Source organism: Coloeus monedula (assembly GCF_965178545.1).
Source record: "Coloeus monedula genome assembly, chromosome: 1".
Taxonomy (NCBI): Eukaryota; Metazoa; Chordata; class Aves; order Passeriformes; family Corvidae; genus Coloeus; species Coloeus monedula.
Genome location: NC_138781.1, coordinates 67,048,540 through 67,067,493, shown reverse-complemented (window position 1 = coordinate 67,067,493; position 18,954 = coordinate 67,048,540). Strand labels below are relative to the sequence as shown.

Here is an 18,954-nt window from a genome sequence, read left to right as displayed (position 1 = left end):
AAAATTCTCAGATCAGCCCTTCTGAAAATAAACACGTTAATTTTTTTTTTTCAGTAGATGGCTTTCAGTACATATTGCAGAATTCAGTGGAGGATCACAGTGGAAATTTCATTGTTTCTGTCAGCTAAGTTGTTCCTTCGCTTCTGGCAAACTTGGCATGCTTCTCTTGATGCCACAAAGTTTTTTGCTGGCCCTTTCCTGGCTTTGTGTCATGTCTCTATTTGCTTTGACCTGCTTGCCTTGCAGTCAGGACGCTGCTTGCTCCAGACCCAGCTTTGGCAGTCTCCAGCCGGGGGACCCCGAGAGCCCAATTAGTTTCTTGTTAGAAGAGGAGTGCAAACTATGAACTATCACATGAAGCTGGTTCCTCTGTTTTCCCCTGCTTTTCCATTGTTTTCCACTGCTTTCACTTTAACAATGTGTGTTTACAAATATCTCCTAAAAATCCTTGATGTTAGAACAGGCCAGTGTTGCAAATGTCTTCTGAACACACCCTATCTAAACTGTAAACATCCCAGCTCAGGGATTTAGCATATCCCAAGGTTTTGTTATCCGATTGACAAAAATAAACATTTTTTCTGTGTCAAGGGCAAATTGTTACATCTGACTTCCTATTCCTGTTTCAGCAGAGACAGCTAGCCAAGTTATCAACCCATTTGACCTCCCAAAAGCTCAATTCCTTTTACTTAGTAAATGCCACAGTTACCAAAAGCCTCCACGTGGTCAGAGAGGAAGATCTATCATTTGTCATTTTGAAGAACGTGCTTTTATTTAATAGTGGTATATTACCTCTTGTCAACAGGATGTTAAAACTGAAGTGCACCAAACTAGTTTGGGTGGAAATTCCTTGTAGTTTAGCATTAGCATACATTGCACAGTGTCATTAAGAACAGAGGATGTTATTTAGAAAAGCTTTAGATTTTAATCTTAGACCTGGTAACCAGTACTTGGAATTCTACTTGGTATAATTTTGTTGTTTGAATATGTTTTGGAAATGTTTGATGCCAAAACATTCTAGTTCTCTTGTCTGACTGCACTTTGTTTCGCTGCATTTTGTGCTGATCAGCTTTGCTGAGCTCAGTGACCAGGATGAACATAAAACCTTAGGAGAATCCTGCTGTTGACCTCCTGCAGGACCAGATGTGTCACCCTAAGCCTGTGCCTGCAGCCAGCACCATCCCACTGCTCAGGCACAGTAAGCTTGATACATCTGGATCCCCCCAAGATTGAAGCCCACAGGCCTGCCCAGGACTCACATCCAATAGATCTGGTGCAGGAAACTGTGTCTCTCCAGCCTCCCAGTGTTGATAGAGCTGTGTCCTGAACTTTGATGTGTCCTAGTTTCAAGCACAGAACTGAGTGAAAGTGGTGGCTTCTGTGATATGGTCTGACCTCATCCCATGCAGAATGGCTTGCTCCCATCCTCATGGATTCAATGAGTATTGTGTGGCTCCTGTCAGTATTGAAAAGAGTCAAATACCATGTTTTGATTATGCATTTCAGTTTAGTAACAGGCTGAGTTATTTCTCTTTTAGTTTACATGTTTTTATCTTTAAGTGATCCAAAAGTGCCTTTCCTAGCTCCCTTCAGCTGGGAGTAGCAGCATTCATTTCATCGTTAGCTCCTAGATTCCCTGTTCTTGGACTCCCCTGCTTTTTAAGAGTGGAAGGGGGAAAAAACCCACTTTTTTTCCTCTTGCTTGTTCTCAAAAAGTATTGCAAGGAAATAAATAAAGGGTTCCCACAACTGCAGAGTCACATCTGTTTCAGAAAAAAAAAAAAAAGATTTGCTATATTCAGTTAATATCCATGGTCTTCTTGCAAAAAACCCCATCTCCTTGAGGCCATATTGACTTCGGGTAACAAGAAATTACTGTGAAAAGCTGCTGTTCTCAATTTTCAAAGTTACCCATACCTCACAGTATTACAGTACAGTAGAGAAGTTACCTGACAAGTGAACTCTCAGAGACTTGTGGAGACTGATACATGTGTGAACTAGTGGTGTTTTGGTTTATTAGAATGTTTTGGAATGATTGGGTGCATGTGATATTTGGGAAGTTGTTCAATGTGTATCTTAACATTCCTAAAGTACTGGTATAAAAGTTCCTGGCAGAAATCTAGATGATATTCTGAATTAGTATGGTCAGTTCCCTGACATTTTTTTTGTGCAAGAAGCTTTTCACTCACTGCATTCCTTTAAAAGTATTTGATATATTTATTTTTTGGTTGCTAGCATGATATGAAAATACTCCATATAGCTACTGCTTCTTGAACAGCAGCTCAAAGTTTTGGGTTTTTTTCCCAGGCATTCCAATAAAAACAAGTGAGAGAAATTGCCTTCGGTGTGTTCTCATGTACCAGACAGCACATTTATTTAGGCTGCTTGTTCTTTAAACAAGTCTTCTGACAATAAAAATTTTACAGTGCAGAAAGCTGTCATGAAATATTATACACCTGACTTTTCTTAAGCCTTGCTCAAAGAGAACAGATATTGAAATGCTTTTATTCACTCTAATGCTTCAGCTTGGTAGCATATTATGGTAATCCAGAAATGGGTTCTCCATGTAATCAAGTGCTTGCTGTTTTAAGGCTTAGATGTAATAGAGTAATTCTGAATATATTAAAAAATGTATTTAAAATGAGACCTTCTATTTGTGGATCTGGTTGCTTTTTTTGAGACCATGATTTCAGAAAAATCTAAGTACTTGTTTAACTTAATAATCTCATTGCAATAAAGCAGAACATTCAGGCTTTGATACACAGGAGCACTTAAACATATGATTAAAATTTGTTCTTGAAGATGAAGGCTTTTTAAAATTGAAGCTTTAATCATATGTTTTGCAGCCTAACTGAATTCCTGCCTGATAAGTGGTGCAGTATGGACTGGATAGGTAGCTCTTTGTAGGCAGTGCGTATCATAAGGAGAAATGAATGCACCGTGGGTTACTGATCTGTCTGTGAGACCACAGAAGCTCTGGTGCACTTGGTTCGGACTAATCCTCTGAGCAGAGCTGCTGAGTTTAAAAAAGCTGTCTTAGAAATGAATTTTGAACAACATTATCTTGAGAGAGTTGGAATAGCTAAGGACTTGCAGCCAAAACTGGTAATGATGGCATTTTGCTGAAACTGATAGAAGTGTGGATTTCTGACAGCTGTCTTCACGTGTCCTAATTTCATAGCTCAGTTTATATCTTGTAATTTGACCCCATTATCTTAGTACCACTTTGTTATATTTTTAAAATCTTTCTGTAATTGCTCTTTTTCCCCAAGGGCCTGATTTTTAGCATTGGTTTTGAACACTTGTATTTTTCAAGTCGTTTTCTTTTTCTACAGCAGAATCATGAGTGGACAATATCAGACCAGGTTTTTGTATAGCACTGAAGTAATTTCATAATGGGTGAAGTATTTGAAAAATCTTTAGGGTGTGAGAAAGAATTACTTGCAGTGCTTGCAAATGTTTCTCGAAGAAAGTTTAGGAAATACCTGGTACACTAAATAAGAGTGTAGCACATGTGCTGTGAGTTTGTTTTAATACTAAATGTCTTTTTTTTTTTTTTTTGTAAAAGGGAGAAGTGCTGTGCTTGGTGTTAGACCCACATGTATCCTTATACTTCTTTTCAGTCTCACCATGTGTATGCAAGTTCACATGCCTGGGTGCTGGTTTATGGCAAGCTTAGGGTGTACTGGGGCAGACGGGCCTCTCAGGTCTCACCCTGCCCACAGGATGGACATGCCATTCCATGGGGAAAAACACATTAAGGACCATTTTTGTTCCATTAATGTTTCCTGGAGCAATGTGTCTTGCATTTGTGCATTTATTGGCTTCCTTTAAACTCTAATTGTAGATAAAAGCATAGAGCCTGACTAACTTCAGCAGAATTGTTTCTCACAACTTGAAGTAGCTTCTGCAAGAGGTGTGTTGTTGCAGTTGGATGCAGCATGTGAAAAATGAAAGGATGACTTGTGGAGCTGAACATGCTCCATTCATTCTCTTCCAGCTTCAGCGCAGGAGGCTTTAATGATTGTGTATGATGTTTCTAAGTGGTGAAAGTCACATCCAGACACACCTTTTTTAGCTAAATACAGTGAGTCGGTTGCAGGCACACTGACAATGTCCTTCTGATGTTGCAGCTCAGGAGACTGCGTGGCTTGTTTGCTCTATCCCATATACAGAGTAACTTCTGTTCTTTGGTAGTAGTCACGGTTTGAGGCAGCTGGGCAGACTCAAGTGAACCTTTGTGTGACTGTAACAAGCATGTTACCTTAAAATTTGTGCTTACAGGGAAAGTTTCAGCCCTAGGTTGCATTGATTTTTTACACCTCCGTTGAGCTGTGGTGGCTTGACCTTGGCTGTGTGCCACACACCCACACAGGTGATCTCTCATTCCCATCACAGGGAGTTAGTAGTTTCCACTTCAGGACACTAATGCCAGGATTTGCAATGGGTACCTGCCTAGAAGCAGGCATTGCAGATACTTGCTGTTAGGAAGTCATTTTCAAGGCTAGACATCAGACAGTGTGGTGTCAGGAGGCACTGAAGGCAGACAAGTTCTGCATTCCTTCCTCCAGTGCTTGTGTTCTGTTTTTCATATTTCACTCAAAATCTCCATGCTTTCATGTTTGTGTTTCTTCTTGTACTTACCCTTTCTGCCTTGAGCACACACTAATGTTTTCTTGCTTACGGGTAGTGTTGAGATGTTTCAGTGCTACAGGAAAGCACAAAGCTTTGTCACCTCCCAGAGACAAAGCGAAAGTGTCACCAGGCAGATGAGTGAAATGGAACCGGTGACGGGTCTGAGTGCTTGGCAAGCTGTGGTCCTCGTGACTGTGCAGTTTACACCCCATGGGGCTGACCCTCCATAGCTTACTCACATTGGTTCAGACCTTCTGGTCCTGCCTTATCCTTTGGCATCAGCACCATCAGGGTCAGAGCCAGGGAAGTATGAGTCTCCTTATGAGATGAGCAGCATACAATTTGAGGAAAGATGTCCAATTTCCAGGAAATCCTGTGCAACGTGAAAGGAGTACGATATGCGTGTGTGTGCATGTACGTGACTGGTAGAAGTAGGCAAAAAAAGTGGGTCTTTAGAGTTCCTGAGTGTTTACGCGTACCGGGGCCAGTCTGACTCTTCCTTGCCATGATTCATGCTGGTGCAGGATTCAGACTAATACATTTCTCTGGATTAGAGTGCCCTTGAGATGTATTCATCTGTATTCCACACCATCTCATGGAGCCTGTTCAGTGGAGGTTTTTTTGCAGAGTTAAGGTGCTGCACTACAGTTTTGGTGACACATTTCATGCTTTGTTTGGGATGCTTTCCTAAACAGGTTATTTGTGTTTGTGAGCATGAAAGGGGACATTTTAATGCTTAATAATGTATTTTATTTGTATGAGGGTCCATTGTTTTTCAGAAACCTTCCATTTACTTTAATTTCTGATCACTTTTCTACATATAACCAAATTTGGAATGGTCTTTTCCTCTTTGTTACTAACTCATTCTTCAGTGACTCCCTCTTCCCCTGCACGACACATACATCCAAGATGCTTTATTTTCAGGCTAACCTATTGGCAACTCACTTGTAATTACAATAGGAATTTTAATCCTCTGTAAAGAGGACTGATGAATGTGTAATTAACTAATGACAGTCTGTGGGATAAGCGTAGCAAAGTGAAAGCCATAAAAATTCAGAGCAGCTGAGGTAGAACTTCATGGCTTCCCTGCAGCACCTGGAAAAGTGAGTTCTGCCAGGCTGGTAAAGTTGAGGAGATAGTTGGAGAGCTTGTGAGAGGACAATGCATTTTGAAGCGTTGGGGAAGAACAGGAGGAGTAGAGGCTGAGAACTGGAGGAAGATGTGTCTTTCCCCATTGATTCTGCCATCTGATCTGATGATGATGAGAATGAACCTCCCCTGCAGACCTGATTTCAGAGCCCAGCTGCAGTTGGATGGGGCTACCCTTCTCCATAGCCCTGAGCTCTTCCCCTGGCAGGAGTAACAGAAGTCCCAGTTCTGATGGGCAGATGGAAGGACCAGTGGGTTGGGTTGCTCTGGGAAAAGGAGCTGGCCAAGCAGGCCGTGTGTCTGCTCTCCCTTTGACAGGCAGGTGTTCAGTGCTAACAGGATGGCTTTGCCTGTGCCAGCCTGACCTGGAGAGCTGCTTGTGGACAAGCTGGCCTCTCAGGGAGCGTGGAAGGAGTGCTCTTCCTGGTACCCACAGTGTTTCCTTTAAGGGCTGAGCAGGCAAGACATGGAGCTGCCTCCATGTCCTCTGATCCTGTTTGCTTCGTTTGATGAACTCCGATGGATTTAATGAGGCTGCGGTGAGGTGAGCCAGCCTGGGCTGTCTGGGGGTAGATCCTCTGATCTGCCAGGCTAGCTTGGTGTTGTTTGCTGGAGATTTCCACAGGGTGCTCTGCCTGTTTTAGGGAGAACCTCAGCTGTGCTCTGGCATACTGGTGTGAGGGAAGGGCAAATGTGTGGTGGGACAGGGAGCAAAACTGAATTTAACCTACAGTCTTCGGGGACAAGGGTTATCATCAGTGACAATGGGATATCATAATGAGTCCCTACAGCCAGCACACTGTGGCATTAGGTTGCTACTAGTGAAGAGCAGTGTATCAGGAGTCTGCTCGTCACTGTCACACTGAGTGCTGGATTTAGACCATCTAAAATTATCCCCTAGCCCTAAACCTCAATCATACACCTGAATCTTCCTATAGCTGCTTAGTGCAGCCTGCGTGCAGGGTCACAACCCTTTTAGTTATAAGAAGAACACTGACTTTTGAAATAGCTGTATCCATTTTATATCTGTTCCCACATCCCGAAATATTCCTACGTGTTCTTTTGTGCATCCCTCCTTTTAACATTGCTGCCTTTTACTGTATAAATGAAGACATTTCAGATTAGTGCAGAGTCAGAGTGAGTAGCTCACCTGTACAGACATGGCTGCTGTTGAAAAGCAACCTGAGTAAATGTGTTACAACTCCCCTAAATACTCAGATAACGTCTAGCATGTAGGTTAAATAACAGGTAGTTCTTGATCTGCCATAGCATTTCCAGTGACTCAGTGTTCCCCCCCCACCCTGCTGCAGTAATTATAGAAAATTATTGCAGTTCCTGACTCAGAGAGAGGCTTCCTTTTGAGGCTTCTGGCCATGCTGGAGCTCCAGCTCTGCAGCTGTATGGAGCAAATCGTGAAGGGCATCATAGTAGCAGGTCCCTGGACTGCAACAAGAATAATGTGGGAGTAGCATATGTTTTAAACTAGTGATAGCAAGCCATAAAAAGATAGTTTGCTTTGGATTTGTGGTCAGGAATTTGGTTGCCAGAATCTTGGCCATGACTCTCGTATCTCTTAAAACCATGTGCTTACAAGAGAGACATTCCAAGGTACAAATCTGATGGCTTCTCTGACAAGCAAGGCTAGGAAACTGCAAAGTATAAAAATTAAAAAAGGGTAAGTGTGCTCCCAGATTTGTTGTGATTTTGTGACTTTTGAAGAGAAAATGTCTTCCTGCAGATTGTGGGAGCATAGGGCATGAAGCTTAGGGGACAAGCCTGAGGATGGGCTCAGCTGGGAGTCAGGTTATGAGGTGGGAGCTGCAGGGAAAGGTTCCACAAACTCCAAGAGCCCCATCATTCTCCCCCTAGGGAGGAATTCAGCAGGTACTGCAAGTCAGCATGTCACATATGCATTGACTGTCTGCAGCTGCCTTGGCCACTCTGGGAGCCACAGAATGGCAGCAGGGTCATGCTGCCAAATGTGACCTGACAGCCCTGCCCAGAGGGTGCTCAGGACTGCAGGGGAGGCTAGCAGAAGTGGACCAAAGGGCTCAAGGCTCTGGTTTGCCTCATGAGATGTTAGATCTGACAGGCCCCTGAATTGGTCTTGATTAGTTTCGTGTTCATGCAGCCTTCATTTGTGATGCATGCTCTTCTGATTTACTAGAGTTGCACTCTTGGTGCTGCTGCAAGCAGCTGTGCACAGCTGGTTATCAGGCTTCTGCTTGTAAAATATGCGTGAAGGTCTTGCCATCAGCAAAGTGTATTCAGAAGGAGGTCTGTGGAAGTTGGGCCAAGTTTCTTAGAGGTGGGGATAGATTTTCCTGTGCCTTAAATACTGTAATGAACTCCACTGTCTGTGCTGAGGTGAGTAAAATCTGCAAAATGGATTTCCATTGTTTCAGCTTAAGCACAAGGATTTTCTCTTTAATTCCTTTTCAGTGTCTTTACTGTGTAAGAAGGAGGGTCTTTAGATTTTTTATGATTATGGTGCAGTGTTTTCAAATGCTTAGGCCAGAAAGCATTACATGCAAGCATGATATTTCCATTTGCTGCTCATCAAAGAATAGAAGTTTCATCCCCAAGCACTGCTGTGTGTAGTGAAAACATGGCTCTGCTGAGCATCTCCCTGTCGAAGTGCTAGCGCACTTAGTTCTTGGTTCACAAACATCAGGTAGATGCCTCAGGGGCCTATGAAATAAATAGAAGAGGTGGATGCCAGGAAGTGGGATGCACAAAAGCTACTTTCTGGCATCATTAAGGCAATGCAAGGAAGAGGACTGCACATGAAATGCTCTTACTAATTTAGTTTTAAGCTCCAGCCCTGCATGAAGTAACACATGCAATCTGAAGCCCTTTGGGTTTAGATGCCTTCACCACCCCTCTTGCAATAGAGTGCCAGCTCACTATCTTAGTGACAACTCATGGAGAAGGTGGAGTTCATGGTACCCACCACCTACATTACAGACTAAATGTTTGAAGTGCTTGCCTAGAATCTGTTCTTGTCTTGCACTGCCTAGGGGAGTTCCCAAGCCACCAACTGGAATAGAAAGCGGGAGTGGAGACACTCACTGGAGCTGTGTGGGTGCAGTGAAGACTGAAAGATCCCATTTGGGTGGGAGGAGTATGAATCTGAAACACATTCGAAAAGGCAGATATATATATATATAATGCCCCATCTGTGTGAGTTTTGTGTTTGTTTGGTTTTTTTCCTTTATTTTGATGTTAAGCAGCCTGTCTGAGGTGCTTTGTGCCAGCAAGGTGAATGTTTTCAGAGAACCCAGCCAGTTCAGGTCTTTTGAGGAGGTGTGCTCTCTTTGTAAATTTTGAACGGCCTGAAGTTGAGACTGGCCCCAAGGTGTTGAGCAGTACATTTGGGTGCACAGGTACTTTTATGGATCTGAGATGTAAATTCTCAGAGCAGTGGAAGTGACTGCATGGCTTGAGCAATGTTTCAGCTGCCGATTTATATTTTCAGGCTGAGTGGACCATTAATGACTGAATGGGCTCTGCTGGGAAGGCTTGTCCTCACACCATGACAGCAGACGAGTCAGAAGTTGGAGAGTTAGCTCTGGAGCCTCTCCTCACTTGCAAGCTATGTCTCTGTGAATATTCCCTGGATAAGATGACCACTCTACAGGAATGCAGCTGCATCTTTTGTACAGCGGTAAGATTTGTCAGTGCCTTTACATTACAGAAGCAGCGTAATGGAAGATGGACAGAACTGTGAGATGGGATTGCTTGTCTTGTACAAGAAGCATGTGTTGCCTATGTTGACACAGGATGCTTTTCTAAAGAGCATTTGGTGTTAGCCTGTCTTGCTTTATTTAAAAGATTTCTCTTGTCATTTTGCTTTTGATAATTTGTAACTCTAACATACGTTCCCATAGCAAGTAATAGTAACACCCAGTAATAAAGGGGGAAAAGATGCAGTGTAGGAGTGTTGGAGAACATACACAGTCTGCATGCAATCTCAGTATTTACTTTTTTCTGAAGCAAAATTTTGAAAGATCATAGGATAGCTGTGAGCTTTTGTTTCCCTGCTATCCTTTTCTGAGTTCTCAGAGACCTTTAAAGTCTTTTATATAACTTCTAAGGGCAATCAGAAAACCTAAACAAAAAATGAACCTTGGCCTGTTGAACCTTTGCCTCTGTGCTGCAGAGATGTTGCCCAGGTCATGCATTGCTTATAGTTGTCAGTAAAGACTTTCTGGCCTGCAAATTCAGATCAAATAAAGCTGGTGGAAATGATAGAGGCAGAGTTTGAATGAGCCGATAAAAGCCCTGCAGATAGTAGTACTCTTCTGGTGTCTTTGTCAGCATGGGAAAAATGGACCTAGTTTCTCTGGTGGTAGTGCCTTTGATGTACCTGACTAATGGATTTTGGAAACAGGTCAGAATTCACTGGAGGATGTTGGTGTGGTGTTTTGTTGTTGTTTGTTTTTCATTTGTTTGCTTGTTTTGTTTTGGGGTTTTTACGGGGGGGGGGGGGTGTGGTGTGGTTTGTTGTTTTTTTTACTCTAGAAAAAATGTACTTAGTTTTATTTTTTAAAAACAAATTCTGGATAAGCATCAAGCAAGTATGTTTAAGTTTTACCCTTGATTCTTTGAATTTGTGGAAGAAATTTGGTATTTGTGAAGCCAGCTAGGGTGAGAATATTTTCACTTATGCTGAATTCAGGGTAGCTTAAACAGGATGAGGATCTAGCTGTTGAGTTTCAAGAAACTAGGATAAGATTGATTAATATGCATTTCAACCTGAACTTCATGAAGTTTGTTTTCCATACTGACTTGCACAAAACATTTCTGTATTTTAGTTTGTAACAAGTTTTAAGAGCACATACCTAAAAGGTAGGTGTAAAGATACTGCTATAAATACAAAAAAATAAAATTGGAAAAGTTGATACTTTCACCGTGGTCCCATGCCACTCCTATCCAAGAGCTCAGTGTCTCTGATTTAGTAGCATTAATAGTACATTAACCTCAGTGTTAGCTGGGCAGAGTAACCCTTAGGGAAGGGTGGGCTGCTGAGGACTGTGCCAGGACTCTACACTTCTCCAGAACACTGGCCAAAGGGGTCACTGATGGCTGGGGATGTTGCTTTCCCCCCCTGTTGGTGCCACAACTGCCACCACATCCATACACCTCTTACTTGGCCAGCGCCAGGAAGAACGTCCACTGTGAACTTGGTGCTCCTGTGCTGTGACAGCGACATGGAGAGTGCAGTCACGGTGATTTGGCACCTGTGCAAACTTCTCTGGCTTTGTGTGAACCAAGAGCCAGACACGAGTGAGCCCGAATGCAGCTGGGAGAAGCCTTTAGACATGCTCTATTTATTTCAGTGGGCGTAGTATGTCTCAGTTGTGCTTATGCTCCAAGTCCAGCCTTTGTCTGACTGTTGTCTGTGTCCAAACATCCTCCGATGGATGTGTCTGAGCTGATGCATGCTCAGACATGTAGATCTTGCATCCTATAAGAAATATGGCTCTGGAAACTTTTAACCTGACTCCATGGCTTTCTGTCTTGAAGCCAAAGCAGTTTCTGGGAGGCCATATGAGTTGCACTTTTGGGTAGCCTCCAAAAAGCCATGTCAGGAGCAGCTTGACACGGAGTGCTGGGACTTGCATGGGGGATTGCTCAGGGCACAGCCTGCAGCAGCTGTACTGTTGTGCCATGCCCTAAATTTCCTCTCACTCATGCCAGGACATCTAGATACCTTCACACTGCACTTAAGAAAGATGTTGGGGTAAGAATACCCACTGCGAGCTATGGGATTGAGCCCCTATTAGTTTTTCAGCTAGCAATGCTCTCAGCTTGTATAGCTTATTCTTCTATCACTACAGGTAATTTTATAGATCCAAGAGTAGTATTTAATTTGAAATAGAAAAGGGGTTGACATGGATATAATAGATTCTGATCCAATAAGCTGAAACCATTGCTTTTGTTAATTTTTTGTTCTATTACATGTGAGGTCTTTTTTTTCCCCACCTAACTGTAACAATGGTGCTGCAAGTATGATTGTTTTTCACTACAGCATTTATGGCTGTGGAAATAATTGGAAATTGTTACTATTTAGATATCTGTGGGGGTGAGGATGTATTTCCTTTCCATTTGTAGCCTGTAAAACCAAGGCATTCAAACTACTTAGAATGGTGTACAGCTATTTTTTCAGCTTAGAAACTCTTGCAATAAACAATATATCCCATAAAAGCTGTGTTCTAGCCAAAGTAAGTAAACTGTGCTTTAGAATGTCCATGTTTGCATTTTGGTGGAATGTTGCTAGTAGGGCAGGAGTTTTTCAAATAACTGTAAACATTTTTACTCTCTCTGTTCTGAGCAGAAAAAGCAGATGGCTTGCAGAACATACTTGTCATCTTACTTGGTAGCCCGATCAGGTCTGAAGAGGCATCAGCCTTGTATTTTTCCACGTTTGTTGCACTTGGCATAAGACTCCACTGCAGTGTGAGATAAAGCACACATTTACACATCCCAAGAACTTGGAAGTGGCTGTAGTGTACCTAATGACTTGGTTTCAATGTGTTTGGATGTATATTAGTTTTGAATGAAAGACTGATCTCTGAAGATGGTTGGGCAGGGATGTGAGATAAAATATATCTGCGAAAGTTTTAGAGGACTGCACTTTACATTATTCAGTTCATTTCCTGTATCTATAAAACCTTTGCAGAGTACCATGCCATGGTGCACGCTTTTACATGCGGATATTCAGCTTCAGTACTGCTCAAGATGCATAATTTTACGGTACTTGTCCCATTTCCAAAAGGGGAGGGGGTCTCATCTGTTCCTCATACTGCTCATCTTGTTCCTTGTTTTGAAGGGGGGATGTCCTTCTTATCAGCAGTCCCTTAGGTTTACCTTTTGTTGCAATTTTTTGTTCCTTGGATGTGCAACTACTCAGGTTTTTGCCCCCGTGGTGGTCATGGTATTTTCACATATGTATGTGAAATAATTATACAGTGTGTCTGACCACACCATAATGGTGCTAAAAAATACAGTATTTTAGTGCACTTTAGTGCATCTGGGTCCAAAGCAGACAAATATTAATTATATCTTGATTGATCCACTTACAGAATAATACTTAGAATATTATACTTATTTCTAATAAAATTTCCTAAATCCTCCCTTCCTCCCTCCGTGCCTCACTCAGGTAAGACTCAGGTGTGCTCTGGTGGGGCAGTGCCAGGAATGGACAGGCCACCCTCCCTGCTTTGCCTTTGCACTGCACACTGGGTGTTGCCCAGGCTTTGGTGCTCATTAGACTGTCTGGAAAGTGTGCATCTAGGAGACTCCTACCTTTTCAAAACATGGCTGAAACTGGGAAAGCAGCAGAGGGAGACAGTGAATGATGTGATCATGTGCATCTTGCATCCCCTTAGCTAGAAATGCCCTGGTGTCTGGCACAGCATAAACTACCCTTTGGAAGTGCTAGTGAGGAGTGCAGGACTAGCAGTAACACTGGGAATACCAAGGGCCCTATGAAAGACTTGGTGTGAGTCTGTAGCCTGTATGCAGTCATGGATGTGAGGTTTTAGCAGGTGTGATAAGATTGCCTTGGTGGCAGTGGTGACAGAAGGGAACCAGTGCTGTTGCCAAAACGTGGTCTTAGGGGTCAGTAAAAAACCCAGGGTTGGCTTTTCTCTGCAAACCAATTCTTTCTGGTTTTGTCCTTCCTCCCGTCCTCCTAGGAATTTCAGAGCCCCAGTGACAGGTGAGCAATAAATAGGATTGCTGCTATTTATGTCAAGCAGCAGCTTATGTTCATCTATTTTGTTTACTGGCACAGGGTTTGAGATGCCGAAGACAACATGTAACAAACTGGAAACAGAAGATGCTTTCGAGTATGTTATTCTGTACTGTTGGCACAGGTTTATGCAGAATTAGCACGATTCACCCCTTTTTTTTTTTCCCCCAAGCAAATTCTTTGTTGAGTCTTGTACTTCTGAGAAGTGTATGAGGCAACTGGGTTACAAAATGTGCAAAACAAATACCATGATGATCTACCTGTTTGTTATTTTGATGCACACAATGCAGTCCAAATGAGATTAAACTTCATGCAGCCTTAAAAGGAGAAGTCAGCATGTAAGACTGGGTAGCTTCTGTGCTGTCTTGTGCTTACAAGTTGGAGGTGTTCCAAAGGCAATTGGACAACAAGATTTTCTGCCTCACTTTTAGCTATGTGTGACAGCAAGGCTAGGGCTAGACATTGGGCTAAAAAGGCTCCTTTGCTGCAGTGGATAGCATGGTGCTGTGGGCAGCTGCCTGCCTGGGCCTTGAGGGGCTTCAGCCTCAGAAAGAGGCTGCTGCCAGCTGCTTTTACTAGAGGAGAGGAAGAAACTCTTACAGAAATAGCAGTTTCTCTGTTGGTACTTCATCAACAGGGCACTCTGAGGCTCCTCTGCTTTCCTTAATCTTAAGAACAGCTGTGCATTGTCCTGCCTCCTTTGGGTGGCTGAATAGTAACATTTTGCCCTTAGTGCTGTGAAATTTCAGATTGTTTGTGGAGGGGAGCACTGAAAAACTGGAAAAATTAATGTGAAGGGTCTTCAGCAAAAAAACATGAGCAGAAAAGTCTGAGAGCAGAGGAGACTGAGTAGATGAAGGACTAGGCAGAGGCAGATGGCAAAAAGAATGGGATACCTGCTAAGTGAAGCAAATGTATATGAATAATCCACTGAAATAATACTTAGTAAAACTTATGAGTAAGGGAATATTTGGATTTGCCATCATCTAGCCAACACTGGGTTTTAGTATTGCATCTGTTTCTTTGTGCTAATTTTCAAGAAGGGGTTTGTTCTCCTCTTTTTCCTCCTTTTCTCCCCATCCTAGGAGAAATCTTCTCACGGCTGCACCAGAACACTCACTACCTTCTCCTCTTCCTAAATATACCTTGTGCTGCAATGCCCCACTTACTTATATAAAGCTCACCTCAGATTGTTTTCCATTTGGAAGTGTTGACGTTTGGGATTCTTTTTTTCCCAGCTCGACATTTGAAATGTTTCAGAATAATTCTGTTTTCAAGTTGAGAATTCCTACACCTGCTAATATTGGCACTGAACACAGAGCACGTCTGTAGTAATTTAGATGGTTTAAGATCTTCTTGCCTGTATTTCTGTGCAGAGTGACACCAGAGGCAGAGTTGGGATACCAAAAGAGCACAGATCACCTTTTGATTGCCATTGCCTTTTGATGGATACTAGTATTTAGGAAGAGGAGACTGCATGTTTCTGAAGTCACTAGAGGTGGCAGTCTCTGGATGGTGGTCAAGGGAAGACAGGTGAGGAAGAGGGAACTAATGTTTTAATGACAGCATTGCATCAATGAAGTTGGTGTTATCTGCATTTAACCAATGAAGAAGTCAATGTGAAGTAAGTTGTCAGTGCCTCAAAGTGCCACAGTAACTGAGCCAGACTGGGCCATAAGCCTTATGGTCATGTCTGTTTTGTAGCCATTGGTAAGGCCAGGTTTGGCCTGACATGGATTCTTGGCAAGAGAAATTATATTTGCAGCTGGTTACATTTTGTGAAGGGTGAATTTCTCTGGTCCTGTTCTCTGGTCCTTTTTTGTTTGGTGGTACCACATGGCAACGATTACCAGGAACCTTTCATGATTTTTATGAACGGCTGCCAGGATGTGTTGGGCCATGAGTAAACTGGTTTCAGACTGTGCTTCTGAGCAGAATTTAGCACCACTGGTAGATATTTTGGAACAAAGCTGATGACTGTGTATTTCTCAGGTACATTTGAAAGATCCCATAAAAAATACGCTCGTCGACCAAGAGGAGGCAATTATGTTCTGGTCCATTGTCATGGTTGCTTGGTGTTTTCACTTGGTCGTGACAAAATAAAATGCTTCTTAGAGATGTTATTCCTTCCCTTATACTGAGCCATGAGCTGACTGTATGTTCTTTGAAGCTACAGGGGCATTTTTTCACTTCCTTTCAAGCGTCTTTCCTGATAAGGCTCTTACGTGGCCTGATCTTCTATCCATTTGATCTTCTATACATTCATGTACCACTGTATCTGGTCCTTAGCAGTTAAAACAGAGACTGGGCATTATGCATATTTCATTGGAATTTTGTTTCTCACTTGAAACCGTGCCTATTATAAGTTTATCTGTAGCAAATTAAGAAATGACTGGTTTTGTGGTGTAGTTTCTAAAAACTTTCTTTAATTGGAAAAGCCTCACTTTTTTTTCCAACTGAAGTGCAAATGCCTTCAAGCTGATTGCCAATACACTTGTTTAATCTAGTTTTAAGACCTGCTGAGAGATACTTGAGAGACTACAGGAGTTTGAGTACCACATATTGAAAGTGACTGATCCCTTTTGGAGATTGAACATACTGAAGTGCAGATGTCGTGGCAATGATGAACATGTTATTAAACATTATATTGATCTGCCATAAGCACTATGAGTACTGTCTGGGGGGGTGTATTTATCTTAGTACACAGTTGATTTAGATACTGGGTAGATAGGTGGTTAAATGTAGGTTCTGACGTGAACTGTCACACTGAAATTAGTAATACGAGATTGTGTATGCACCGAAGGACAGGTAACATTTCTAGAACATAAGAAATAAATGAATGTTGTTTTACCAAATAAAAAGTACATAACCATGGCTCAGAACTAAAATAAAAACTGAATGCCTATCTATTCATCTGTTTTGAATCATGAGACACTCCGGAATGTCAACTGAAAAGTTAAGTATCCTCTCCATATACGGTATTTCCACATCCCTCCCTCAAATCTGGAGTCTGTAAAAAAGCTAAGGCTAAACAAAACCCAAACCCCAAACAAATACAGTTTTGTGGACAAATCTGGAAGGGAGATTTAACAATTTAAATAATTCCTGTGGATTTTAAGAGGGAGACCTGAATTTTTCTGTTAGGGTTTTTTTTTTTTTAATGGAAATAGTCTTCAAGTTGTATGTTAGGAGGAAAGACCTTGTTTTGGCAAGATGCCTTCAATCATTTTGTGTGTTTTCACATTTAATATAGATCATGGCCTAGTACTGTCTGGGAAATACTGCAGATCTATTCTTTACCTTGGCATAACTGAATTAAAGACAAATACCCTTAGTTATCCTGTACCAACTGCTACAGAGTGGCTGGCAGCAATATCTGTGGCATTCGACAGGAAAAAATGCCAGTGTTTTCCGTTTCTTTCTTCTTCCTAGCCATCCCTCCATGTTTCTTAAGAAAGGTACCTGTTCAGTTTTGCCATATCACATATGGGGTTTCTTTTATGCTTTTGCATCCAAACTAATGAGACTGCATTTTGGGAGCTGAAGAACTGTAAGCAGGTGGGAGAGGAGCAAGGTAATGGAACATGTCCGGGTACTTGAAAAGCAGTATGTAGGAATGATTGAGATCCATATTTTGTCTTTGATACATAAATTATCTGAAAGTGGATTTGACAAGAAGCTTCAGATTTCACAGTGAAAGGTATGTAGTACCTTTGTCACATCATTACCTAGCAACATAACACTGAAGTTATACTTTGAACTCATTTTTATGTTAAAATGCAGAACTGTTATGATCTCTTTGCAGAGCAAATACATTTCCAAACAGACATCTTTTTCTTGGTCAGTACATTAAAAATCCCCTCTGTACGATATACCTGGGGGAAAAATAAGTTGAAGTTAGAGCAGCATGCAGAAGTGTTGAAATGAAAAATCAATGAACAGCCTGAACAGAATTTTCTTTCTGGGGCTTGAAGCTGACCACTGAAAACACTTCTGTTTATTACTGAAGAAGGAATCTTTTCTATTACTAGTTTGTCCATTCCTAGATTAGGCTTTTCAGTGTATTTTTAAAGATGCTTCCGTCACATTTCAATGTACTCTTTCAACAAACCCTTAGCTCCAGGAGGTGAATGTGTACTTGGGGCATTAGTAATTATTTGCCTAAATCATAATCTTTCCTGCAAGATAAAAAAAAAAAAAAAAAAAAAAGATGCATATATGTTGCATGATAATTTTATCCAGGTACTTTATAGGCCTTAACTTACTAGATACTCATGAGTAGCATTTTGTGAAGCAGGTAAATGGATATTGATCTTATTTTATTAAATAGAGGAAGGTGATGGCCTGAAAGACAAAACCAACATAAGAGGAAAAAATCTTGCCCCAAAAAGCTTTGACAGCAAATTACTGGAAAAAAAATATCATTATACATTATGAATCTCAGGCAGAGAAAAAAATACTTGTAGTCCTCTTTTGACTGAAGTTGACAGTAGTCCAGCAGGAGCAAAACGTGCTTTGCAAAGCTAGATCAGCATCAAAACATTCTGCTAGGTGTACTGAGTTTTACTAGTGGAATTACATTATTGCATTTGATTTGATCCTGGAATGCCTCAGGATTTTATTATGTTTCCCAGAACACAGATATATACATCATAGAGATGCTCAGTAGGGAAAATCTGTGTAAACTGTATGTAAGTGATTAGAGCACACTTGCAGGTATGGGAATAAATGCTACTTGTATTGGTGTCTGCCTTTTCTTTGAGGGGTGAACACAATGGAATCAAGCCTCCAGTGTATGATCTGTAGTCAGCAGGATTCTAACCTGTTCAGCAAGACCTCGGTAGATTTTTAGTTTGTTGTCTCAACCATCTGCCTCGGCTATGTGACACATTCATGGAAACTTTGCTGGCTCTGGCCATGGAAAGTAACAGGATGGCATTAATGTCACTGTAAGCTGCAGATCCTTAGATGTTGAGGTCACTCCAGCCGCTGACTGCTCTCCATACTCAAAAGTCACCACACTGCAGGAAAATGGTGAGAGAGTGTAGCCCAGGGTGTTGAGACCTCCTGATTTCTTGGATGTCAGGATTAAGACCCTTTCAGGCAACACTTTGTATCACAGAAGACAGAGCATCTTGATTTTTCCTTCCCTTTGAAGAGCAGTTAAATAGCATATGTAGTGTGTGCAGTTTTCCTGAGATACTGCTGGTTTTTGTAGACAAAATGCACAAAAAATCTTGCCATTTTATGTCTGTAATAATATACTCTCTAAAGTGTGGGAGGACACACTGCTGAGAAGGTCAGTTGTGATTCATTATATAGACACTGAAACAACTTTTCATCACGTTTTTGGCTTGCATCTTTTCAGATACTCTTAGTTGCCAGTTCTCAAGTAAGCAGCTGAATTAGTGGCT

General features: G+C 41.8%; 1 protein-coding gene across 3 annotated transcripts in view; it reads left to right on the top strand.

Annotated features, from left to right (window-relative positions):
- Positions 1 to 18,954, top strand: part of RNF144B (ring finger protein 144B) — a 70,911-nt gene that overhangs the window by 25,987 nt on the left and 25,970 nt on the right. For all 3 annotated transcript variants that reach the window (XM_082290010.1, XM_082290011.1, XM_082290009.1), the window contains exon 2: positions 9,260 to 9,448. In XM_082290010.1, coding sequence (XP_082146136.1) covers positions 9,284 to 9,448 — 165 coding nt within the window. In that variant the 5' untranslated portion in view covers positions 9,260 to 9,283. The remainder of the gene's footprint in view (positions 1 to 9,259; positions 9,449 to 18,954) is intronic.